Raw genomic sequence first — 25,595 nt, forward strand, 5'->3', positions numbered from 1 at the left:
TTTTAATACTTGATTGTATTTTTATTGCAGCTTCCTAGTAAATGAAATGCTTTAACAAAGGTCATGGTAAACAGCAGTATTTCACAGTGTGATTTGGTCACCACGTTGTCCTGTTGCAGTCCCTGAGGAAAGGCTTTGCTTCACGCAGCTGTTTTGGTTTGTTAAAGTAACACCTGAGAGATGAGGTGATAGGGTAGTACACGCAGGAGGTAAACTTGCACTCAGGGAGAAAGCCAGAAAAGAACCAGGTGAAAACATGAACCCTTGCCCATCTGCCAGACTGTCCAGGGATCAGAGAAGGACACTGCCACACAAATTTGTCATGACCAAATTCAATTTGGACATACTGTCATCTGAGTTTGGATGCACTGTACTGTGATTGGTTGGTGTTTGGCAGCAGGGCTGTTCTGAGCCTTCAGATATGAGAAATGATGTTCTCCTGCCCTCCAACAGCTCGGTCACTCCTTTCTGTGTCTAAGCTGGCTGTCCTTCCTCAGGCAAGTTGTCAGTCTTCCACAAAGCATGATTCAGTCAGATCCCATCCAAAGCAGACAAGGAAGGGGATGGAATGGATCTGATTGCTGGTGGTGACAACAGGCAGCCCAGAAGCAGCTGTGTGCTGTCATGCTTAGTGGCCTCCCACTTTCTCTTCCTGATTCCCCTGAGTTTTTGCACTTTAGGTGACTCGATCCAGCTGCTGCCTAGAAGCCCACCACATTTGTATAAGAACAGTGCTTAGGCAATCGGACTTTGGCAAAAGGCTCAATTTGTTCTGCCTGGCGCTCTGGATAAGCTGTAAACATTAAGTTTGCTTGCTACCAATTAAATTCTTATTCTGCATGAAATCTTCTTGGCTTTTAAAAGTAACCTGTGTAATCCTTAAGTATGGCAGTGTATTTGGGCATAAATGGGGAATGCTGTGGTCTTTTGGTTTGTCTTTATACCATAAAAGCAGTAAGGCGTTTAAGTTGAAAATTCTGACTCTCATTTTCAAGATAAGAGTGGGGTTTTGGTATCTGGAATCATAATGAAACCAGAAAGGCTCAGTTTCCTAAGGAAATAACGTGTATCGCAGGTCTGCCCTTTACATCTACCCACTGCAGCTACAGCTCGAACAAGATGTAGTTGAATGTCAGGCATTTTAGAGTGAAGCCAAGATGATAACTCAATTAGCAGATCAGTTACTCATGATAGTTGTGATATTATGGTGTGCTCCATGACTCAGTCAAGCAAGACCCGATTCTTCCATTAGCTTGTAGAATAGTCCCTTCTGAGCTATTAATTGTTTCGGAGTATCAAATTCAGCTATCCGACCATTTTCCAAGACTAAAATCCTGTGAACGTGAAAACAGAAGTATAAGTTTGGGAGGATACCAGCAACTGCAAAAAAACTTAGCTATTTGTACTTATTTCTGAAATGAATTGTAGTACTAGGTGAAAAAAAGGGTATGATACGGCTTGAAATGCATTGTATAGGCATAAACAATCTTCAGTTAACCTACTGGTGCCTACTTGACGTAAGCTAGCTCCTAAGATCTATGGCAAAGCTTTAAGGGTTAAGCAAGGAAAGGACAGAAATGGAATTGTTGTTCACTAGGGTTTTGTCTAGTTCGTGCAGGCTGCCTGAGTTTTCCTTCCTCCTTAGGAAAGTGGCTGGAAATATTACCTGTCACAGTCCATGATGGTGTTTATCCGGTGAGCTATTGTTAACACTGTGCTCTCTTTGAATTGAGTTCTCAGGGCAGACTGAATCTGAAGGTCAGTTTCTGTATCTATTGCTGCTGTGGCCTCATCTAGAATGAGGACTTTGGCTTTCTGAAGAAGAGCTCTGGCCAGGCAAACCAGCTGCTTCTGACCAGTGCTGCAAGTAAGAAGAGAGATGGTAAATTAAAAGCAGCAGTCACTTTTCCCTGGGGTCAGACCACATGATTAGTTCAAAGTTAGTAACGAAAGGGTGATTGAGGCTGTGGCACTGCAGATAACAGTATGAAACAAGAAGCTAGGAAAACAAATGGTGCGTATTACTGTACCACTCAGGACATCTGCACTTGAAGTATTTCAGCACATGAAGCACTGCACAAACACAGGTTGCAGTGATTCAGTCTCAAGGGTTCTCCATTTGTATTTAATGGTATCAAATATGCCAGTTATGCAGTAATTTGCTGTATGGGTATTGTCCCTTCCCCTTACTTATTTACTTATAAATCAGATTCCTTGTCCTGCTAGCTGTACATCCTGCTAGCCCACAGGCTGGTACTGCCCTGCCACTGTCTTTCTGAAGATAAGGTACCTTAGGTTTTCCCCTTGGTCAGTGCACTTATAGTCCAGCTGATTTGGCAGATCTGCAACGAAGTTCTTGAGCTGAGTCAGTTCCAAAGCTGTCCATATGTCTGCATCAGTATATTGGTTTAATGGGTCAAGGTTCATTCTTAGAGTGCCAGAAAACAAAACTGGATCCTGAATACAGAAAGACAAACAACTCCTGAAATGAATTATATGAAGGGGCTTTCTGGTTTTCTCTGAGTGTGAATCTGTGGCTAGTTTTACATGGAATGGGAGACTAGGATGGTCTAGAGGTTGTTTCCAAAAGGAATTTCTGAATGTTCCCTTTCTCATGGACTCTTTCTAAACCTCTTCTACATGTTAAGATTTATAGCTCTGCTGAAAAATTCTGGGAATTAATTTCATACCTGGGGGATGACAGTTATCTTCATTCTAAGGTCATGGAGACCTAGCTGAGCAATATCTTGTCCATCAATTAGGATCGCTCCTTCTGCAGCTTCCACTAATCGCAGCAATCCTACAGCGAGAGTAGACTTTCCAGCTCCTGTTCTTCCAGTTATGCCAATCTGTGAAGTGTAGTATAAATCTTTAATGTTTATCATTTTTAACAGTTGGAAAGACCTGTCTGTAGGTAGTTGCTCTTGGCTGGTGTATAGCCTTTGAAATGGATGGTCTTGCACAGATCAGTTTTGTAAGGCTGTTCAAGGCATTCTTCAATCATTTCAAATTTGTGATTGTTTTGTATGAAAGTCAGTCTTGAAAGCCTCTAATGGAAATTGTCAGCTAGAAGACTCACCATCTAGAACAGGGCCTTGATGTGGAAATTTCTTTGAAAGTGAAGTTTTCTTGCTGTAACTCTGCTAATCTTCTGAAATGAAATTTCACTCAGAAAAATGTATAGTGCATGGAGCAATCCTGGAAACACTACTTTTTACTAGAAGGGATGTACAGTGTGACTGACAGAGAAGGGCTCATACCTTACCACAGTTCTCATGCTTACAAGTTACTGATGTAGGGCAGGGACTGTATCCGCCCAGATCTCATCACTGCAAAGCATTGTTCATGCTTCACCTCTTCTGAAAACTCTTACTTACCTTCTCTTTTCCACTGATGGTTAGATTGATGTGCTTCAGAGCTAACTCCAAATTTGGCCTGTATCGTAAACTATAGTTTCGAAATTCAATTCTTCCTTCAGTAAGCCAAACTTGACCTTGAAGTTTGCCATTTAGAGTCCAGGGTGCCTAGACAGATGAAAACCATCAGTAGTGTATAAAGCTGATTTAAATAACCAAGTGAATTAGCCTTATTGAAACAGGAATCTTATGAAGATGTCTATGCTATATTCCTCCTGATCAGTCTACTGTTTCCAGAAGAGAAAAAGGCCTTTAACTTTCATACTGCAAATGTGGCTTTTTACTTTGTGCAGAGATCCCAGTCACCTTAACTGAAAAGGGGGATGAACATTTATTTGCGTATAAGAGTTCTGATATTTAAGTGTTTCAATGAAAAAGTTTGTGTCTCTATACACAAGACTGTGAAAGGAGTCTCATTTTGTGCGATATCAGGTCAGCATAGGGAGAAATCATTAAAATGGTTATGAACACAAATGACTGCACTGGAGATTCTTAGTGGCTAAAAGGCTATCTAGTAGCCATCAGTTATCAGAATTGCATCTGAACTTGCACAGTAAATACATACTCCAAATATGGGCAGAAAACATGGCTCATTGTCATGGTTTTGTGATTTTCAGTTAGTCATTCATTCCATGACTATTAACAAGTGAAGCTATTTTAATGACAAATCTAATGCTTAACTGTCGTAAGGAAATACAGTGATGAGAGGTTATAACACAAGCCAAGTCAGCTGGATTAAAAATGCTACAGTGTTTTAAAGGAAATACAACACCTTTCAGAAGGACAAAAACAGGGAAACAGTAAAATTACTATTTGATGGGCAGCGATGTTGACCTGACTAGCACAAGGATAATAACTGGCTGGCTACCTCTTTAGGAGTCCTGGAGTATTCACTCACTCTCTCCACAGAAACAATGTTGTTTTCAATTTCTGTCCAAGAGCGCACCATCCAGTTCAGAACACCAGTTATCTACCAGAAAGGAGCAGAAACATTGAGGCAGATAAAAGAACTTTGATGTGTGCTCACAGGTACCTGTTGTTTTAGTGTATATTTACAAAGACAATCCTCATCAGCTAATTACGTGAGAAATTATCCCTCCAAAGGCTGAAAAATAAACTTCGACTAAGGCTCTGTGGTTATAAGGCTTTGTTAAAGAGCCTCTCCGGCTCCCTCTGAAATGCTGCTGTTTGGGTGCTAAAAGGTAGTGTGACTATTTCGTAGGCTGTTCTGTAGCTAGTCTACAAGCAAATAAGACACAGTGAAGAACATACTTCTGGTGCTTGGAGCATACTGGGACTTAAGTGTGAGGTCAGATGCAGGAGGAAAAAGATGGCTGCTGCATATGTTTTATGGTCTCTTGTATCAAAAGGACCGTGTGCTCTGGTTGCTCTGGGTCAGCAATGACAGCAGGGTTGGAGAGGAGAAGGCATATAGAAAACTACAGAAAGAATTCATGAGAATTTTTAGAGAATGAAACAGTAGCAGAAATCAAAATTTAATTTTCGTGTAATGTAAGCATGGTATTACAATTACCTGAAGAGCATATGAAATGGAGAAGCCTGCAGTTCCTGGACTGAGATGTGTTCTGCCAATTGCTGCAAACAGTGCTGCAAACAATACAATGCCATTGCCTAGAAACTCCAGGTTTGTTGCAAGCCACCTGCAAAAGAAGATTACAGAGCTGTTGCTGGATGCTCTGCTACTTTTTCCCCCCACAGCATCTTGTTTGCAAAAAAATTGTGGAGCTGCTGGGGTACAGAGTGTACAACAATGATCTTGTCATGCCCTGGTTGCTCTTATCTGCCTTGTAGCTCATGAGTGACTCCAGTCTGTCCAAACTGGTTGACTGTGGTCTCTGTTAGGATTTTATGCAAGGGCAGCTGGATGAGCAGCTAGCACAATTTCTTGGATTAAATTTTCTAAGCTTTCTCACTCTGCTACTCCTCACCTGCTCGTGACAGGTGGTTGATGGATTTTGCATATACCACGTGTCCCATGCACTATCATGTAATAATGGGCCTCTCCAGATACGTACTATAGCTTCTTGCATTTAGGACATTGGATGATACCTCTAGCTGTGCGTGAGCACATGTGCACAGTCGTACAATAGAGAGGGAGCATACTGGTTGTGTGAGGAGCATGTTGCCAGAGAGGAGTGTATTATGAGCGATAAATGTAAGAGACTATCCTCCCCTTAGGCTGCTACATCAATGTCTCATCGTCTTTGTACCTCCCCCCCTGCTCCAAGAGCAGCTCTTTCCATTCACCCTTCCATTCACAAGGGAAGGCCATGGAAGTAAACTCCTATACCCTGCAGATTTGTACCTGTCAGCAACTGCTCCAGGGAAGCATATTCTCAGATTCTCATCCACTAGGAAGTTGCTTTTCAAAATAAACCTCTCCTGGTCCTTGTAAGCACGGATCACACTACTTCCTTGGAAGGTTTCTGAAATGTGGGAGTAGATCGGTGATCTGCTGGCAGCCTCCATGCGTCTCAGCTGGCAGGAGGTGATGACATAGAAATGCTGGTACAAAGGGAAAGGGAAAGAGAAGTGACTAGATGGTTAACATCTCTGTTGAGATGCTCCATAGAAAATTTGGAAAGGGCTCAATAAGTGCAACAGTATGTACTATCCTACTGTTATAAAACCTAATGGGCAGGCAGGAGATGCCCTTAAAAGGTGAGGTAGTGTTTCTGCCTGTGTTATGTCCTGTCGTCATTAACAATAACCCCACAGTTGGGTAATGCAAGAAAGCCAAGGCATTTCAACTCACAAAGCCTCTAAACTCATTCTTACTGTAGATCAGCCCTTTGCGGGACAGAGAATGGAGGCATACTTTCACTTTTACATCCCCTTCCTTCTATTTAGTCTTACCTGGCAGAGCATTTGAGCTCAGTGGGGGAGCTGCTTGGTTTACATGGCTGTATTAAAAAAAGCAGCACAGGAATTCTGGAGGAAAGGAAAAAGGCCTTTGGTCTTAATATGATTTCATTTACACTAATGGAGATGAGCAGTGTTGCCCCAGGGCAGATTTGATTAGGACAATAAAAACTTAGAAGTCTCTTCATTCCAGAGACCTTGTGCTTTGGAAGGTTGAAGTGATGTGGGAAGAGTTGATGTCATTCTTGTTCAGATGCAGCTGGAGATTATGAAATTAGTTTCTGCATGTCTCTGCCCCTAGGAAGTGGGAGCAGGCTTTCTGCAGAGATACGGCCATGCTCTTCTCCTGTACGTGTATCCTACGAGCTCCTACCTGGAATACAGCGTAGAAAGCAGTCAAGGGCACTATGGCCATTGCTGCCTTTGGTGTAGCCACTATAATCACAAGGTAGATCTCAAGCAAGTTGAATAAGAATCCCAGTAAGGACTTCAGCTTGTCAGGGATGATAGAATCAATGGCATCCATCTCTCTGGAGAAGCGGTTCAGCAAGTTTCCAATGGGTGTCTCCTCAAAGAAGACTGTTGGGGATCTGGCAACATTCCTCAGCAACTGCAGAAACAGCTTGTGTGAAGCTAACACACCACCTAGAAAGACTGCTGCTGTGGACACAAATCTGACAACAGCTGTAATTAAAAAAATAATAATTATTACTGGGTCTGAACAAAGTTACCTTAGAGATCCCTTTTGTGAGATCACCACTTTCATTTAGTGTGAATGCTATATTAGTGAAAGGAACTGGCTCTCTCTTCAGTAATAATTAAGCCAAACTTCAGGATCTGATGTTGGATACAAGAGCATGGGATGGAAAAATGTAGTTCTTCAATACTGATGTGTTATTTTCTTTGTATTATTTTTGCTTAGGGTCCAGGTCATACATTTCCAGCATGAAGTGAAGACCCTTAATCATGGTCTGCTAAAAGACACAGAACACTTCTAGTATACTATGAGGTGGAATTTCAGGCAGTAACACTGGAAACACTGTTCAGATCCCTAAAAAATCCTCTTTGCCCATAGTTCTAGGTCCCATGCCAAACGTTTAGGACTGGTGCCAAGAACCTGGGAGATGAAAAGCCCATGGGTATGCACAACTTTTCTGTATTGTGAGAAAAACATCCTGAATATGGGAAATGGAGATGGAAACATGTAATTGGGTGAGAAGTTAAACAAACCTTGAATGACTCCTAGTGCACCAAAGACTCCAACTCTTAGCTCTGTGTGTTGTTGTGTACCATTGTATACAGGGTCTTCTGTCCACATGCTGAGCCAATAACCACGAAAAAATGACACACCTTGCTGACATGTGAACAACAAAATGATGTAGGCACACAGTGGTAAGCCTGTCGCCCTCAGGTAGGCTGCATAAACTGAAGCATTAACCTAGAGTGAAGCAATTACAGAAAAAAAAGTTGGAAGGCTCACGGTTGTTAGTGAGGAAAAACAGCTCTGAGGCAAGGAATGATTTATTAGGGCATATCTACTCAGTTACATGTTTTGAACCATAGCAAAAATTATTTTATTTTCCAGGTGGATGAATAATGAAGTCATACTTAAATAAATCTATGGTGTTAACCAGTAATTATAGGCAACTGATGAATATTGTTGTGTTACACTGGTGTTAACTGGTGGAATGAAGATGAGGCTTTCCTTATGCTGGGCAGTGATTTATGTTTGTTGTAGGTGTGAATGAGAGCTGGTATGTATCATGCTGACTGCTCACAGGACTAACTGCTGTGTGGCAGAGGTGAGGAGATTCCAATCTGTCTAATACTGTGCTTCTTCAGGCTCAGTGCAACCCCCTTTCCAGATGTCTGACATCTTCCTCATCTCTAATAGTAGCAGTGTGTAGTTTCAGTTATTCTTTTTCTCTCCGCATTTTACAACTACATTGTGTTCTGAGTACACATCCTCTCCATGTCTGACTCCTCCTAACTGGAGTCCCACATCTGCTTCTTTGCTTATATAGTACCCTCTTTGCCTTGGCCTTTTGAAATGTTCCTCTTGGGCAAGATGAGAACATCTCTTCTCACCAGCCTCAAGAGTCTGCAGGCAGACACAAGGTTACAAGTCCCTTGTAATCCATACTCTTCTGTCCTTTACACCAGTTCACCCCAACTGCCTCAGTTATCTTCTCCTTTCAGATCAATTCTTGAATCAGGATCGTAATCAGGATCTCAAATCCTAAGTGATCACAAATTACTTTTTCCTCTCTCATTCCCATAGTGTGTTTTCTGCAATGTATGTGTAATTATTCCTATTTTCAAACAGGTGCTTAGATTGTGGTATGTGGGGAGATACAGTTTGCGCAGAAAGAGCTATATAAAATAGTGCTGAAATGACTTTGTCTCAATTATAGGGCAGATTTCTACAGCTCAGCTGACTTTCCTGGAGCTGCACTGGTTTAAGGTTGGCAGTGAGCTGACTCACCTACCATGACTGGGTCAGTAATAAATCTGCAATACCTGTCTTCAGCCGTAGAGAAAAAGTGCTGTGCTTACCCTGCCCTGCTGAGTTTTCTCTCCCCTGGTTAATCTTCCTTCAGTGACTTCAGCAGTAGGACAGTCTTGACTTACAGGAATGGTCTCCCTTCCCATAGCAGAAGATTTGACTGAATTGCCACTTTATAAAGAAAATAAAAATCCTTTCAATTTTTAGCTAAGGCAGCGAGCCTTTTAGAAGGTATTTATATCCAGGAAATCCTACCACCATGTACGCTTATTTGCAGAGAGTAAAGCTGAACTGCTCTTCCTTCTTCCCTAGAGTGCATTTTTAACATTTCCTACAGTGGCAGTGCACTTTTCCCAGAGTCAAATGGGATGTGTAAATTGTAGAAGCTTACCCTTATTTATCTCCCCTATGGTCATGCTTTTTTTAAAGGCTGTTGTTTCTGGGGCCCTCTAGAGTAACCCCAGGAATTGTCCATAGGTGTCACAAGCACTGAGCTCTGTCAAGTGTAGCTATTAACAAGCAGAAGCTTTGAGCATTCATTAGCTGTAGCTGGTGTGAAACAAGTCAGACCTTACAGCCCTACTGGGAAGTGAAGAGCAGGCAGATGTATCACCATGCTTACTACTAGGCTCTAGGACAAATTCTGGCTCCAAGTAAAATATGGAAAAAATGTTCATAAACATCCATATTAGAAAGCTGTTCCTTACTTGTTCTTTGGTTTTGCTTGTTTGCTGTTATTACTGAAGACCAATCCCAATCCTTTTTCATGCTCATGAAACTCTTGTAGGTTTGTATGGACTTTCAGAGCAAATTCTTTGGTATCTGAGACAGCTTTAAGCTTACCTAAAGAGCCTGTCCTCTGATGGACTGTTTCTGGAAGTGGTGTCTCTGATGTCTCCTGTAGCTGTAAAAATAAATGCACTGTTTCCTCTAGGTGTTTTTTAACACTATCTTATCCTGTTACGGCCTTTGAGAAACTGGTAAGAGAAAAGATTTATTACAAATAATAGTTCACAAGGATAGAAATATCAAAGAGAGTCTTGAAAGACTGCACATATAGTGGGTAATTACATTAAGTGCATGATTGTTGTCTGCTAAGAAGAAACTTAATTCAAAAACCAGTTTTGAGGTGATGACTCAGCTAATTTGACTGGCACATTTTCCCCTCTAAACGCGACAGCTTACTGTGATGGAATCCCTGCTCTGAATGTCCTTCACAGAACAAAATTTAAGATTTTCCAGTTCTCTTTTCCCTCTTCCCAGCTGTTAATAGCTGCAGACCCCCAGTTCATTAAGTATAACATTAAGGAAACAAGAATGGTATGTCAGGGAAAAACAATCCCAATTAATTCGCATTACCTGGAAAACCAGAGTGTGCCCTCTCTTCTGCAGTATTGTGTGACTGAAGAAACTCCGCAAAAGCCCCACTTCTCTGTGAAAGTTCTTTGTAGGAACCAATTTCTGCAATCATTCCATCCACCAGCACAACAATGTTGTCCACTTGGTGCAAAATGCTGATCATGTGAGTGACCAGAACACGAGTCTGAATAAAGAGGGAACAGTTACAATTGTTCAGGTGTTCCCCTGTTTATGTGAGTTGTTGCAATTAACTGTCTTCTAAGAAGACATCCTCAGAGCTGTAACTTTTACTAACGTGAGAATATCTTTGTTATTTATTCCTGTCACTTCTGAGTGTCTCTTTGTCAAAGTTTATCTTTGCAGCATGGCTTTATAGGTGGAAAACTAAGAAGCACGAAAATCATGAGTGAAGAGGTGAACCAACTTGCTCTGTGCCATGCATGGCATAAAAAAGCAAGGATGGGAACTGATGCCTGACCTTTCAGGATAGCACCGTGTAGGAGGACCTTCTGCAGGGTTCACTAACCAATCACGTCTTACTGATTCTACTCAAGCTGAAGCTCCTAAGAAGAATGATGGTAACTGAAGAGTCCATCACATTCATTGTCACTGATGTCAGTGTTCCAGAAAGAAATTTGTCTGAAAACTTTTTCAGACTGAATAGAATTACAGTGTCAATTTATAAGATGAAAAAATAGAGGTGTTCCATCATCCCTTCTTATGCATCCACATTTATCATCTGTATTACCTGACAGCAGATAAATACTAAGGTATACCAAAATGCAACCAAATGCAAAGAAGAAGGAAAGTTTAAGGTGGATCTTAAGACTGAAGTTTAAGTGATGGACAGTTGGGTGATGAGAACTATAGAGGTGCTGCCATCAGAAGTGATGGAATGAGATATTATGATAAAGTGAAGAGAGTAGACATCTTTTCCAAACTATACTAGAAGTAAATCCCAAAGCAGGATAAATTTAATATTGACAGAAGACCTTAGAACAACAACTTCGCTGTAGAAGTAGGGCTGGAATTAGGCATGTGGTTTCAGTGAGGATAAAGACAGTCTTTCAGAAGAACCTAACCTTTCAGTCTTCCTCCTCCTAGCTGAAATTCACTGCAAGACTTCAACATACTGCATAGACTGCAGAGGTTAGCCATGCCACTAACTAGTTTTGCTACTAGCATAAATAAAGAAGAAAACTGGGAGCCTTTGATGAAGTAACTCACGTGACTGGAAACATTTGTGAGGTCTTTATGACTGGATATATTTTGATGTCTTTTACAGTTGAGAATTTATAACAAACCTTGTCCTTCAGTAAACCATTGGGTCCAAGAACATGTTCAAAAATGTGCTGCCCAACATGGGCATCAACAGCAGAGAGGGGGTCATCTAGTAGGTAAACTGAAGACCTCTGGTACACAGCACGAGCGAGGCTTATTCTTTGTTTCTGTCCTCCAGATATATTTATTCCCTGTAAAAATACATTGGTGCTGTTTATTATTATGCTATAGGTCGTGACTCTTTTGACACTGAGGTTTTATGAGTTGCTTATTATTAAATGACTGTCTCTTTCTCTCCTCTCTCTCCCTCCCACCAAATTGGGTTCTTGAGATGCTGAGGCAGAGGCATCTTCTCTTGAGAAACTCTGCTCTCCTGCAAAAGAGGACCCATGAATGACCTGGATTTGTTTACTATACAGACACAGTAAGATGTCTGAAGCACCTCTCATGTTAGCTTAACTATCAAGAGGTGAGCTTGAGACCCCTTTAAATAAAAGCCCAACTTTTCAGAAATTCCTGAGTACCTGTCGTTGCAAGTTTAATCCCTTCCTTGGTGTTTTAAGCAGGACATCCAAAGTTGTAGTTACTCATGTTTTGGTAACTTTTCCTTAAAACTGGGCCAGTACCTTCTCGCCTATTTCAGTCTTCTGCCCTGCAGGGAAGCTCTCCAAATCAGGTTGCAAGGCACAAGCATCAACCACTCTATTAAACCATGTTTCATCCATCTCCTTCCCAAAGAGAATATTATCTTCCACTGAAGCATTCTGTATCCAAGCTTGCTGGGGGACATAAGCTGCTGTGCCCTACAAAAACAGAAATAGAAGAATGTTACCAGTCTATTTTTCATAAGCACAACTTGGTACTGTGTGAACCTGTCTTTGAAGAAACAACCTCCCAGTTAGCTTTATGGAAATATGCAATGACCGTCACCATTGAGAGGCCTCAGAGTGCTTTGCAAAATAAAAGGGTCCTCACCCTACTCTTCTACAAAGGAAGAAACAGGTGCAAGTGACATGACTTACCACAATGCCACTATAGCTCACTGTCAGCATGGGAAATGGAACTGGATCTCCACGCTCCCATTCCAGTTCCGACTCCTAAGAGCCAGGCTCATTAAGAGGACTTAAGCACCTCTCAATGATTAAATGTAGGCTGCTATGTTATAGCCTCTGTTAGCATTCAGCAGTGAGTTTTCATCAAGTACCTAATGCCTTAGTTTATGCCTCACTGTTCTTGAATATAGCCTAATTAAAAGCAAATGGTCAAGGAAAAAATTACCTTCATAGCCATGCAGCCATCCATCTTTTCCAGGTCACCGAGTAATGCTGACAGCAAGGAGGACTTTCCAGCACCCACTTGGCCAACTACAGCAAGTAAGGAACCTTGTGGCACGGTAAGATCTATGCTATAGAGAGAAGAGATCCCCCCTCCCTGATCACTCTGACCAACTTTTAAATACACTTTCTAAAAGAACACAAGCAAAATTATTGCTATTGTGATGCAGCAGTAAAAAATGAATACTTCTAATTTCATACAATTTCACAAGGTTACTCTTTTTGTTATGCTAACAGTTTTCAGCAGCACAGGATTCATCCCTTCAGAGGCATGTTCAGCCAGAAAGTCTTCATCCATACCTGCGTTTGGATTTCAAACCAAGGTCGAAGACAGAGACCCCCACTCTGGATGCAGACTAGCCCAAAGCACTTGATAGTATTTTTCAACACTGTTTCTTCTCTAAAACTGCAGTGCCTTTTGAAATAAGAGTGTAGTGATTGTATACCACCAACTCCACTTCTTTTACTTAAATTAATCTAAGTCCGTGTTTCAATGAATAATTGTATAAGTACAGTCTCTATGTATTAAGACGATATCTAGATGCGGAGACCTTCCCATTCCTGTGCTCTCATTAAGACAGGAATACATACAATAAGCAAGAATACATTTTGTCTGACTTAATAATTCTCAGGATTCAATGTGAAATATGAAGCAGACTCAGAAACCTCCTTGTATTCCAAACTGGTTTCACTTTGGGCCCTGGAGAATTCACTCATTCAGCACCCACTGACTTACAGAACTGAGCAGCAGACTAAGCTTAAGACTGTACCTTCTAAGACAAGGAGAAGCGTTTTTGCTCCAGCAGAAAGTTCCATTTCTTACGATGATACCTGCCTGTACTAAAATATGAGGAGAAACAGAACATTTGCAAATTCAAAGGTAAGTACAGAAAACATCCCTCTTCATGTGTCTTTATGTTTCAGTATGTACTTATATAATATAAAATTAACCTTAAGTATCAAAAGAAGGGGCTGATTACCAGACTAGATTTCACTTTTAGAAATTGCTAGGCCTCAGAAGCAAAATGATGGTGAGGGGCAAATAATTCTCTCTCTTGGCTGTGGCAGGCACCATAGTGGAAGCTGAACAATGGTAGCTACTCCTCTTGTAAGGGAACAATACTAACACAAAAGCTCACCACAGTCGGAAGTGTTTCTGTTTGAGCTCTCAGGGTTCAGTTCTTCCAGATTCAGAAAAGCTGCTAAGCGTTTTAAAGATACTTTGGCCTGAAATGAAGAAGCACACAAACACTAAGATTTAGAATAGAAAGCGAACTACAACTAAAAGACTCAACCTGAAAACCCACTGAAGACTGTTGACTAGGTGCTGTCTCACAGATGCTGTAGGCTTAGATGGACAAATGCAGCTTTTCCCTATGTTTATTGCCTTTACTTAGCTCATCAAAAAAGTTTTGTTTTTTTTAAATTTGTTCACATGTTTGATATTGGTGCTTTTTTCCCCAAATTCGTCTTGCAATTTTTTCAGCAATCGCTCCTCATGAAGAGTCATGACAGCCTTCTTGTGGTGCAAGAGGGAAGTGGAATTTCTCAGTTTCTCATTGAAAAAAGTTTCTTTTATCTCTGGCTTTGCCTAGCAAGGTTTCCCTGGTCTGCCACGGAGATTTTTCCCCCTGTGTTCTGATCTCTGTGATTAAAAGCAGAACTAGAAGCTCATCTCAGGTCTATTGTTGCTTGTGATATAAAACTAACAGGTAATTAATTCTTCCAGGAGAAGTGAAGCACAGATACTGCCCAACAGAAAAAGCTTTAGAACCCTGTCTCACACAACATGATATTTATATGACCCTGAAAGATTTAGGAGTTATTCCTGGGGACTATTTTGTCAATATATGGAAACAGTACTTCAAAAATACTTTTAGCTGCAAGTCCTTGCATTTCACTGTTTCAAAACAGCAATTAAATAGCTGGCCCAAGTTTCAAAGCCATACATTCATACCTTTACCTTTTAATGGTGATATGTAAAAAAACACTTGTGGCCAAAGAAAAAGAAATATAGCCTGCAATTAACCTGGACAGTAGCATTTATGGAGAATGGCAGGAACGAGTGCGCAGTGTTGAGAATGTTGATCAGTGTTAAAGATACAAAGGCCTTCTGAGCATCCAGGACATGTGTGTTATCCACCAGTGTGTAGACAGCAAACATGACAAATGCAATCTGGAAGGGAAAGCAAAACCAAACCAAACCATTTGCTTCAGACAAGGAAAAGAGAATGATTCACAGGGGCCAGATCCCTTTCTAAATACTCTGGAATTCATTTAGTTTAACCTAGGCTATCATCTATATACATTACACTGCTGTCTTGCAAATATCACAGGCAAGGTCTTGCACGTTGGTGATAAACCAAGTGGTCATTTGATGTTTGTTCTGCTTTAAGGAAGTTTTGGTGCTGCAATCACAATAAGATGAAAACACAACCATTTTCCATTAAAAGCATATATGGCCGACCTGCAATGGTATAAGCAAAAGTGGCTTGTGCAGGTACTGACTGTGTTATGAACTTTGTGTAGCTGGAGGTGTCCAGGTGGTTCCTACAAAGCAGGCTTCATCTGCTTGGAGCACATCATGAGACAAGGTGATGTGTCCACAGAACTGTTAGGACAGTAAAAGTCTGTGCTGCTGCTGCCACTGGGGCTCAGCTCCTCCCGTGAGAACACCAGCACCACCACACAGATATTATCTTCAGCTGTCCAACAGGAAAATTCTATCCAGACAGGACCACAAAGAGAAGTGGAAGTAACAGTGCAAGTTTTGTGTAGGAAGGTGAACCACTCACCAGGAAAGTTGATGAATGGAAAGAAGCTAGAGATGCTGAAAAGAGAATCTGAGATCTTTTTAGAGCCTGAAGTTCTTGCTTCCGGATAGCATGCACTTTCTCCATGAAGGCTTTTTCCCAACCGTAGAGTTTGATTACTTTAATGTCACTAAGAATGGCATTGGTAAGTTTTGCCCGCTCATCTTTATGCTTCATCTGGGCCTCCTGTAATAAATGTTTGAGTTCTGTCATTTAAAATGTTGAATATATAACTGTGCAATTATTCTGAAAAAAAATTCCTTAATCCTGCCTATGAGTTCTGAATTTCCCTGCAGTTGAACTGTGTATTCTCTCTTGCTTGTAAATCTTTGAGGCTGGGAGACATTTTGCTTTTCCTCTTTAGAGCACTGTTTACACTGGTAGTACATGCAAAACCAGAAAAGTCAGCAAACAAAGTAAAAGACAGAAGTAAAAGGCAGAAGAGCTTACTCTAAACCTCGAGTAATTTTGTAGGCTTTGAATTGTCCTAGGTTACTTCAGAAAGTCATAATCATCATGAATATTAACCTATCACTTAAAACCATATGATAGTGATACACACCAACACAAAGTTTAACAACTTTCCTATTGTAACCATCAGCCTTTGATTTTTTCTGTAGCCTTGGGTTACATGTAATCCTTCCCTAGGAGAGCACGGCAGCCTTTAACTTAGACTTTAAAGTTGAATCCTAGCATAATTCATGTCAGTAAAAATCTTCATTTTTATGAAGCAAAATGTACCTGGAAATGACTCCTCTTCTTGGTGATCATAAAATTCAGAGGCAAAAGAAAAAGGAATACAGCAACTGAAGTCAAGGCTGATGGCCCAAGAAGCTGCCAGGAGAGAAAAGGAAAATGGAGGAATTTCTGGTTTTACTAGAAATGAGTGTCTCCCACTCCCCTTTTGCTCACATTCCTTCTGCTTTGATACCCATGCTTAACATCCCTAAGGCTTTCCTCTAGTCCAGCCTTTGCCCTTCTTGGGAGCTGAGCTGCCTAAGAGCTAGGGAGTGTTAATTCTCCAAGCAGGGTAACTCCTGTCATCACATTCTGCTGAATTTATTTGCTTTCCTTTTAGGAACTGGATTAGTGCTGAGAGAAATCCAGAAGCACGCTTGGAGGTTCAAGTCATTTGCTTCTCACCTGCTCTTGGATTTATTAAGGAGGACATCTTGTGGCTGATGTACGGAAGTGACACCAAACAAAAACAGGCTTTGTTTAGAAAACAAACTATTTTTGCAATATAAATAACCAAGTTTGCCTGAAGTTACATCAACTAGTGAGATAAAATGGAAGCCATTGAGTACAGTGCTATGTACTCTTGGGCAGCTCTTGAGTACCTGGGTTCATAAAAACTTGCACATCAAAATAGAGAGCTTGTTTCTTGTGGTTTAGTCACATCTCTGCAGACAACTTGCATTTGCTAGAAATGTGAGTGCTGGTATACAAACACAGACAAATGTATTCCCTACACAAATGGTCTATAAACAGTAGCAAACAAAGTGTTAATTACTTTTAAATAACAGAGAAACTTAAAGCAGTCTGCAAGGTGCCACTGAAAGTACATGCAAACACATTCAGCTTGGCAACATCACTAGAACTTTCAACCATTTTTACCATGGCTACCAATTTAATTTCCAGGGTCATGGTACCCCCTTCAGGCACCAGGCCCTAGTCTTTCCTGCTTAGCAGAGGAAGGTCTCAAAGGCCTCTGGAAAGCATTTAGAAATTGTCTCTATTGTGCCCATACTTCTGCTTTGCATGCTGCCAAAAATGGGCAGAGAAGTACGACCTTACCCTACTGAGAAAATGCCATACATTGAATTAGGGGAAAAAAGGATCTTTTAGATGCCATTGTTTATTCTAATTCGGGTTTTGCTCTCTCCTTGCAAAGCTCCTCGATATCTATGCAATTCAGCATATCCAATACTCTTTTTGAATATAATATAACTTTGCTTCAGTTTCTTTCACTGATCGTATGGTAACAAACCTTCAGGATGAAGTATATCGAGTTGTCACTATAGCCCATTTTTCTTTATGTTCTGTTACTATGCAGAAGAGCTGCAACTAGACTTAGAGCCTGCAGTGGACCACTACATTTTGATTGAAATGAGAGCAGGCAAAGGAAAATCTCAGGTAGAAGTTTATCAGTCAACTCAGAACAATTATAATCACAGATTTTTCCCTAAGAGACTGAATACTGAATATACAGGTAAGAAGATAGTGAAGGATCAGGAAAAGACTCTATACTAATAAAAATGACTTCTGACAATAGAAGTGAATTTTCCATGATACACAGCTAAGAAAAACATGGCAATTTCAGGTTGTTCATACCAGCAAAACTGTAAGAATTTCAAAAACTCCTTTTTCCTTTCATACCTAGAATGGAAATTGATTGCTCTGTACTGTCATCATATTTTACCTGCCACAAGAAGACAAAGCAGATGATAATCCGAATAGGAGCAAGCCAGGTTCCATTAAAATAGATAATGAGATCCATTAGCTTTTGGACATCAACAGATACCAGATTAACAATTTCACCTACTGTTACTGCTTTCCTTGATGCATTTGACATGATTAGGATCTAAACAGGGTAGAGAAGAAAGTATAAGCATGGTCAGACAACAGCTTTGATCCAAAAATCAAAGAACTTGCTTTTCCATATTAAGAAAAAAAAAAGAGAAGGTCAAATCCTAGGTACTGAAAATGTGCTGTTGCCTGGAATATGTGACTTCACTTTGGATGAAAAATTTACTCCTCAACTATAACCTACAGCATCACAAAGCTTATCTTTCCTTTTCCTGTCTTTCCCTTCAGAGGTAAGATCTGAAAAACAAAGAATAAAATACCTCACACACTATTCAGAGATGAATATAGCACAGAATTACATGCTAGAAGAAGATCTCTAATAACATATTCCCTGATATTGTTGAGAACAATGTAACAACATCACAATTACTAATGTAGGGCTAGGAAAAAAATTAAGTTGAAAAGGAAGCTAACAGACTCACCTTCCTGTACACAAGCCCTGTTACTGCAGTTTTCAGTCTCAGTCCCAGAACAAGACACATGTACATATATCGTTGTTCAAACAGAGTCTGGAGGCAAGCTAAAAGAACCAGAATGAAGGCATAGAAATAACCATGCCAGCTAGGGGCTTCTTGATCTTCAATGAACTCAAGGAAAAGGCTGCAAGACAGGAGCACAATATTGATTAATCTTTGTAAAGCTGATGCGATGTCAGAAACAAAGTAACACCAGGGATTTTTCTGTATTCTCTAGCTGACCTTTGTCAGTAAAATAGTAGAAGAGATGGGAAAGCAGCTAGGCATCCTGTCTGCAATATCTTGTTTTTTTGATATTTAGCCACTCTTGGTTTTGAAGTAAGCTCTGATCTATCTCAGCACCTTCTTCTGAGAAAAGATTTCATTTTTACTGTGAAAGATGGCTCCTGAATTCTGTGAATTTATCAGAAATATGCAAAGAAGGAGTGAGAATCTAAGGAAGTCATAGAAATTTCCACAGCTTCTTCTAACGACTGAGAAGTGTTTTTGCCCTTGAAAATATATTGCAGGCTTGTGTTGTACCAACATAATCCACAAAGCATAACGGTCAACTAACTAAAGATGCTACTTAAGATGTGTAGGATGCTCAAATGTATGTTTTATAATTAGTCACAGAACACAGAGCCTTAAGTCTACAGCAAATTGCTGTTAGCCTGTGCAATGTACGTGATACAAAGAACCATCAAATAACGCTTACTCCTGTTCCAGCAAAGTTGTCACAAAGCTTAAGGCAACTGGTCCTTTCCACACAGCGGTAAAGAAAACGTACACAGCTTTAGAAAGTGACACTGAAGTGACTGTGGGCTTAGAACAAACAGAAAAACAGCTTTCAACAGCAATCGGAGACTGCAAAAGCTAAGCGTCCGTGTATCCACTTCTGTGAGTGCTGACGTATGTTTCTCTGGGTGAGCTCATGCACGCAGCAATCTTATACATGTGGTGTTTCCTTTGGGAAATTCTAAATAGGCAAATACCTCAGTATCTTTGGGATAGAGAACAAGAAGACATCACAGATAAGTAAGCAGAGGGTGCTGAGAAGGAAATAGGTTCCAAATATGCTCCAAAATGCTTGCAGTAAGGGCCCGCTCTGACTATGCTCTGTCTGCAGCAGAACCTCTGTCTCTTCAGCTTCTGCAATACCAGTTTCAATCTTCTGACTCTTCTTAAAAGTAGCAGACTCCATTTTTCTAAAGAAAGAAACAATGGAAAAGCTAGCTATAATTGAAAAAAATTGCATCTTGTGTTTTCAAAAAATCATTAAATATCTCAAACTGGGTCTCATGCCATGTTCAGTATAAATGCAGGTCAAGAAATGATCCCTCCCACAAAAAAAAAAATGACAGAACCAACCTTCTAGGAATTAAAAGATGTTGTCCAGCATATTTCAACACTTAAAAACTGGTTTTGCACAAAAAACCTCACTGTTTACACACTGAATAGAGAAGACTCCCACATTTTCGTAACACTCTACATAAAATATGAGTAACTGTATTTTTCTTCTTGTTTAATAGACAAATAATTCAGTAGGATTTAATCTTTCAAACATTCCTTTGTCCAGATGGAAAAGATGCTTCCATCTGTGTCAGAAACACCACCAAAGCTCACACTGAGAACCCGAGTATGTACTGAAGCTGCCTGGCTACTGTGGTGGATGCCTCATCCCTGGAGATGTTCAAGCCCAGGCTGGACTAGGCTCTGAGCAACCTGATCTAGCTGCAGATGTCCCTTTTCATTGCAGGGGAGTTGGACTAAATGACCTTTAAAGGTCCCCCTTCCAACTCAAACAATTCTATCATTCTATGGTCTGTCCCTCTGTGGGGAATGGAGGAGCTTCAAGTCTGTTCAGAGCTGGCATACCAGGCCCTGCAGGCATATTTGTTTACATCATCAAAAGGAGAGAGAAACTGCCCGGCTGAATCCATGACACACTCTCTAGATTAAGTACTCACTGCTTCGTTCTGTTGCAATACTTCTTCCACTCCCTCTCAGCCCAGGCAACAATTTCTTCAGAGGAGTCCTCTTTCCTCACTGACCACAGGTCATCCACCCCCAAAGACTGCCAACAGCCTTTCCAGACAAGCCTGGAAAACACAGACAGCCGATAAGTAAGCACAGAAGGAGATGTTGTGCGTGTAATATTTTCAAAACAGATGGGCTTTAATTCAGTGCTCCACAGTGAATTCTGTAAATACTACTTAGGAATATCCTTTCCCTGAATACATATGAATATTTAGGAACAGCTGTTTTGCTTCAAATCCCTATGCTATCTTCTGTCAGCATAATTATGATTTGCAAATAAGCCCTCATTCTAATTTTAGTTGATACTGACAGTTGGATCTCGGGCAGACGGGGACAAAGTTCATTTTAACTTAATTTGTGGCTAAGTGAAACAGAGGAGGCATTACCACAGCTGACATAAGGTCCAAGGTTTGTAATGATTTTACATCTGAATGCTAAGCAGAAGGCTGGGCCAAAATCCACTTCCAGTATTTTCTCTCTGCTCGGCATTTGTTACAGGAAGGTCTGGCAGGCAGACCTTCCAGGCTGTGGGTGGTGGTCAATCTTTGAGATTGCTGAGGTCTATTTAAAGATTGAAAAGGCACTAGACAGGTAGCTAGAAGTGAGGAATTATCTGGAATCACAAATTTGTGTTTTAAACTATTTTGAGAAAAATAAGCTACATTTTATAATTTGATCTCATGAGAATGCCTCAAGTCCCCAGAGAAGGAATTTAAAACCTCACTATGTAAGTTAACCTGGGGGCAGAGATGCTTCAACTGCTTCTCATCTACACCCTCTCGTATGCTGTTTTTTGTTTTCTGATATAATAGCAAAACCATGTATTTTTCTGTGTTTTCTTACCCAGAGAACCACCAGTATGTGATTTTGGACAGAAAAGAGCTGCTGGCTTCTGGACATTGATTCTGATGGGAGGAAAAACATGGATGATATTTATATGGAGAAAAGGGAATGTGTCATATGATGTCCCTTCTGCACTTTTCCAAGAAAAAGAATCAAAAGGCTACCTAGCCCCCACTCCTTGCTTCTGACAGTGTAAGTGTATTGTGAGGGATCAATGGGACTTTGGAGAATTAGACTTTGAATAATGTCTCAAAATACCATCCTTCATATCCAGAGACATTTACTTTGTGAAGCACGTAGTTCTGCCATACACGTACCTTAGACAGAGGAATGTACTGGTTTACCAAACACCAGGCAGAAGCAAAATAAATCTATATGCTGGTCTCCATGAAAACAAGCAGGAGTGTGGATAGGTCATTAGTTTTTCAAAACACACAGAGAGAGACAGAGTTGTTGTCCCCAGTTCTGCTGGTTACCTTTTAAAACCAGTGGCCTTTACACAGAATGATGTATTTTGCATCTCCCATATAATCATGTTCCTGTGTATCCCCAGAAGTTTGAACTTGTCTGAGCAAGGAAGCAAAGCGTTACAAAAAGCTACATTATACTTACAGAATTGTTGACAGCTTTAGAGAAGAAGGGAGGTTGATCGACTAAGCAGAATAACACAAGTTCACCAAGCACCAGGCTAGCATAAAGGTAAGAGGCAACATGGTGGAAAATGTCTTCCAAGAACCCCTAAGAAACAGAATGCTATTGAGAATGAAGTAAAAATTCTTCGCATGAAATCAGTGGAGAAAGATGGCTTCTCCATAGTCTGCAAGCGATAAGCTCTGAGTTTTTGTTTAAAGCATGGGGTTTATTTTTTGTACTTGCATTTATTTAAATTATAGTCATTAATACCTATTGAAATAGGTAACTCCTAGAACTAGAACACCAGAAACTGCTGAATAATGGACTCATTTATCATTTATAGTAACGCTTTATCATGAGTCTTCACAGCATACTTAAGTTGAATGTTCACATTGCATAACTGGAACTTGCGGTGCTTTGAAGCATAGGTTGTGCTCACATGGTGGGATAAGTCACTGACAGAATGAAGCAGCTGCTGGGTTTTATTAAGAAGGGTGTATGGGGCTCCACGAAGAGCTCACTAATTAATTTTGTGACCAAGGAACAAAAAAACCCAAACAAACAACAAGGTAAAAGTCTGAATATTTTTTTCATAGCAAGAATTGGTGAGTTGTTAATTCTGCAAGAGGTCTGGAGCCTGAGCATAAGGCTACACTTAGTAACAGTGTTTACGTTAATTTGCTTTTATTCATATATGAAATCAGCTGAACACTCAGAAAACCATGCTCTGTCTGTATTGAAAGGGATAACATGAGTAGAGATCAGAGTCATTAATCGTTTTTCTCAGCACAGACCTTAAGAAAGGAATTCAGTTCTTCACCTCACTATCAGTGAGGCAAAAAGAACCATAGTTAAGAGCCTTCATACCCGTTCATGTTAAAAATACATGATTTCACTTACTCTCTCCAGGGCACGCTGGATTTTGGAACTAAACATCACAACTGCAGACAAGAATGTGAGCAGCCAGTAAATCAGCATGATGCCTGAAGACTGGATGCCCATTTTTCTTTCCGCTTGGGTAAGAAACATGGCAAGGATCTGTGAGGAAGCAGAAATACCTCCAAATAAATAGCTGGTAGTGATATACCAAACATTTTTATCAAATTAATGGACACAATAAAGCAAAATCAGTTCGTTTCTTGCCCAAACATTTCAAGATGTTTAGAGTTGAAGTACTGTAAGGCTAAAACTGAACGTAGTGTGAGCAATTTTGCACTGCAGAAGGTCACTATTGGAAGAGCAAGTAATAAAACCACAACTGAGCCAACAGACTGGAAGTCTCTAAGCTATGAAGGTGCCATGACAGAAGGGGAGGATAGGCATTTAGTCAAAAAGAAATACCATTTCATTCATGAAGAGCCAGCCATACTAAATAACACACTGTGGTTGTGGGGAACTGGATCTTCTCCTGTTGTTGTAAAACCTCTTTCTGAATATTTCTGCTGCTTTGGCTCTTGTGAGGTGTACTCAACCCACAAAGCTACATAATGTAGCTGTAGACCCACTGCCTAAACTCTGATCCCCTGCTGCTTCATACAGCAGAAACTCACAGAGCAATGCTCCAGCCTTATATTCCCCATCAGCTATCTTTGTGCTCAAACTCAGAAACATGGGAAATACCAGAAGTGTCCCCAGATGGCTAAGCTGGGCCACACACAGACAGGACAAAAGAAGAATTACCATTGTGATCCCCAACACTGCAGGGCTAATGAAGAATGCTGGAGTCCGAGGGATTCCTTGGCTTATTTCCCATAGTACAAAGAAGACATTAGAAAAACACAGTATTACCAGGAGGAATCCAAGGACCTGGGGCAGAGACAGCAAACACATATTGGAATGAAGTAAAACGATGCTGGGGCAGCCTACTGAACTGACTGCTCCAAGCAGTCTGGGCTGTAAGACTGAAGAGGTAACAGAGCAGGTTTGAGACACAGAGCATTACAAGAAGTAGCAGAAAACGACGTGGAGCTACAGGGGAAAAGATCTCACGATAGTTATTCCTGAAGATTTATTTGATTTGTACTCGTGTGACTTTACCTGGGTGAGTAAATGTCAATACAAACACTGAGATGGATCATCAGAAAAGAGTTAATGATTTATAAAAATTAAGTTATGTGTCAAAGTTGCAATAATGTTAGGCTCAAACCCCATCCTCTGCTTTTACCATTTTGACTTTGAAGATGTGGGACATCCTGATATAGCCTTTGTTTTTGTGTCGAAGATACAAGTAGTAGAAGGGAAAACAGATCCAAAGATAGGCACAGGGAATCCAAGCAAGAACTGTGTTCTCGAAGCACCAGGTAAATCTTGGGCTGTTGGTGTACCACGTCTGGTTCCAGTCCTGTCACAGAACCAACACAGAGGTGAAACAGTAATGCTAATGTACGCAGAATTTCACCAGCCAATGCAAACTGCTCATACTCCAAATGTGATGATGTTAAAGAAACTTGTTTTGGAGTTTCAAATGTGAAGAGCATTTGGCAACAGAGAGAGCTGCTGGAGACCATGCTATGGGAGAAGGATCAGCAGCAGCATTCTGCAGAGAATGGTAATGGAAGGAGGAAAAAAAAGATAAGAAAAGTGCCTAAGGAAATAAATCATGTATCAGAACTAAAGAGAAAAAGAGCAAGAGGAAATTTAAGTTATTGAATGTGGAATGAGAAAAAAATAATTTTGGAATCAAAAAAATTATTAGCATTTGGGAACCATCGGAATGGTCAGTAGAGAACATCTGGTGCAACAGAGATAAGGAGGAAAGAAGTGTCCTGGAGCATAAACTGCATCACAACTGCATTTCCCCAACTGTCTTCATAATCCAGTAGTAACTTCTCTGACCGGGGGCAACCAGTCTGATGCCCAAGCTTACGCAACCAGGTGGGAAAAGCTCGGCCCGCAGTTCTGGCAAAGAAGGCGGGGTGGCTGGATCGCTCTCGTTGCTTTGAGTAAAATCGATCCGCGTGGCAGCTCGAGCCAGCGCTGCCCCGGGCGCCGGCAGGGCCCTCACTCACCCAGAGCCCGGCCGAGCCCTCCCGGGAGCCGCACAGCCGGCCCGCCGCCATGGCGCCCGCCGAGTCGCGCCCGTCCGCCCGGTGCCACGGGGCGCCCGCGACGGTGCTTCAGCGCGGGCGGGAAAGTCGAGTCCTAAGTGGAAAACGGCGGAGAGCCCCGTGCCGCCTGGAGTGAGGGGAGCTGGGCGCCGGGGCAGCGAGCAAAGTCCGGTCGGGCGCTGCCAGAGGGTGAAGGGGACGGCACTGGCCGCGGGGGCAGGAGGCGGAGGTACAACTCGGGGCCGAGGGGCTGCGGCCGGGGCTCGCTGGGAGGCGCTTGGGTTTGAGCGGCCCGGGAGCGGGGGCGCACGGACGCATCGGTCACCCGGCTACGCTGTGCCCGCGGAGGTGGGACGGTGTGGCGGGGCCGCCGGGCCGGCAGGGGGCAGCACCGCC

The 25,595-nt window shown here is 41.4% G+C and overlaps 1 protein-coding gene and 1 long non-coding RNA gene across 4 annotated transcripts; one reads left to right on the forward strand and one right to left on the reverse strand.

Annotated features, from left to right (window-relative positions):
* Positions 1-25,576, reverse strand: ABCC6 (ATP binding cassette subfamily C member 6). 3 transcript variants are annotated; one of them, XM_021411997.1, is made up of 31 exons: positions 25,161-25,573; positions 24,317-24,493; positions 23,833-23,958; positions 23,053-23,190; positions 22,132-22,257; positions 21,520-21,581; positions 20,607-20,738; positions 19,632-19,844; positions 18,604-18,781; positions 18,015-18,176; positions 16,334-16,426; positions 15,575-15,778; positions 14,809-14,955; positions 13,919-14,006; positions 13,550-13,619; positions 12,724-12,850; positions 12,072-12,248; positions 11,469-11,636; positions 10,165-10,348; positions 9,649-9,709; positions 8,856-8,976; positions 7,530-7,737; positions 6,673-6,983; positions 5,743-5,942; positions 4,951-5,077; positions 4,285-4,386; positions 3,378-3,524; positions 2,691-2,849; positions 2,291-2,457; positions 1,667-1,861; positions 1-1,334 (listed from the first exon to the last, which is right to left on the reverse strand). In XM_021411997.1, exons 1-31 carry the CDS (start codon positions 25,209-25,211, stop codon positions 1,226-1,228), a joined length of 4,530 nt encoding a protein of 1,509 aa, XP_021267672.1. In that variant the 5' UTR covers positions 25,212-25,573; the 3' UTR covers positions 1-1,225. The 3 variants fall into 3 exon arrangements, with proteins under 3 accessions (XP_021267672.1, XP_021267674.1, XP_021267673.1); XM_021411999.1 differs by lacking the exons at positions 1-1,334; positions 1,667-1,861; positions 2,291-2,457; positions 2,691-2,849; positions 3,378-3,524 and adding an exon at positions 4,689-4,855 and having other exon boundaries at positions 4,295-4,386; positions 25,161-25,576; XM_021411998.1 differs by lacking the exons at positions 1-1,334; positions 1,667-1,861; positions 2,291-2,457; positions 2,691-2,849; positions 3,378-3,524 and having other exon boundaries at positions 4,370-4,855; positions 25,161-25,576.
* On the forward strand, positions 10,355-23,184 carry LOC110406025. Its single transcript, XR_002443208.1, has 6 exons — positions 10,355-10,742; positions 12,757-13,659; positions 16,671-16,775; positions 21,524-21,711; positions 22,134-22,218; positions 23,062-23,184. It is a non-coding gene; the product is annotated as an uncharacterized LOC110406025 (long non-coding RNA).

Source organism: Numida meleagris, chromosome 13 (assembly GCF_002078875.1).
Source record: "Numida meleagris isolate 19003 breed g44 Domestic line chromosome 13, NumMel1.0, whole genome shotgun sequence".
Taxonomy (NCBI): Eukaryota; Metazoa; Chordata; class Aves; order Galliformes; family Numididae; genus Numida; species Numida meleagris.

Bases quoted from the DNA above. Each gene is read 5' to 3' on its own strand.
- ABCC6 (XM_021411997.1), bottom strand. From the start codon at position 25,211: ATGGCGGCGGGCCGGCTGTGCGGCTCCCGGGAGGGCTCGGCCGGGCTC. The intron at 14,956-15,574 runs GTGAGTGGTTCA...TTTCCCTTCCAG, and splicing joins TCCATTCATCAACTTTCCTG to ATTGCATTTGTCATGTTTGC. The intron at 2,458-2,690 runs GTATGAAATTAA...TTCTGTATTCAG, and splicing joins AGATAACTGTCATCCCCCAG to GATCCAGTTTTGTTTTCTGG.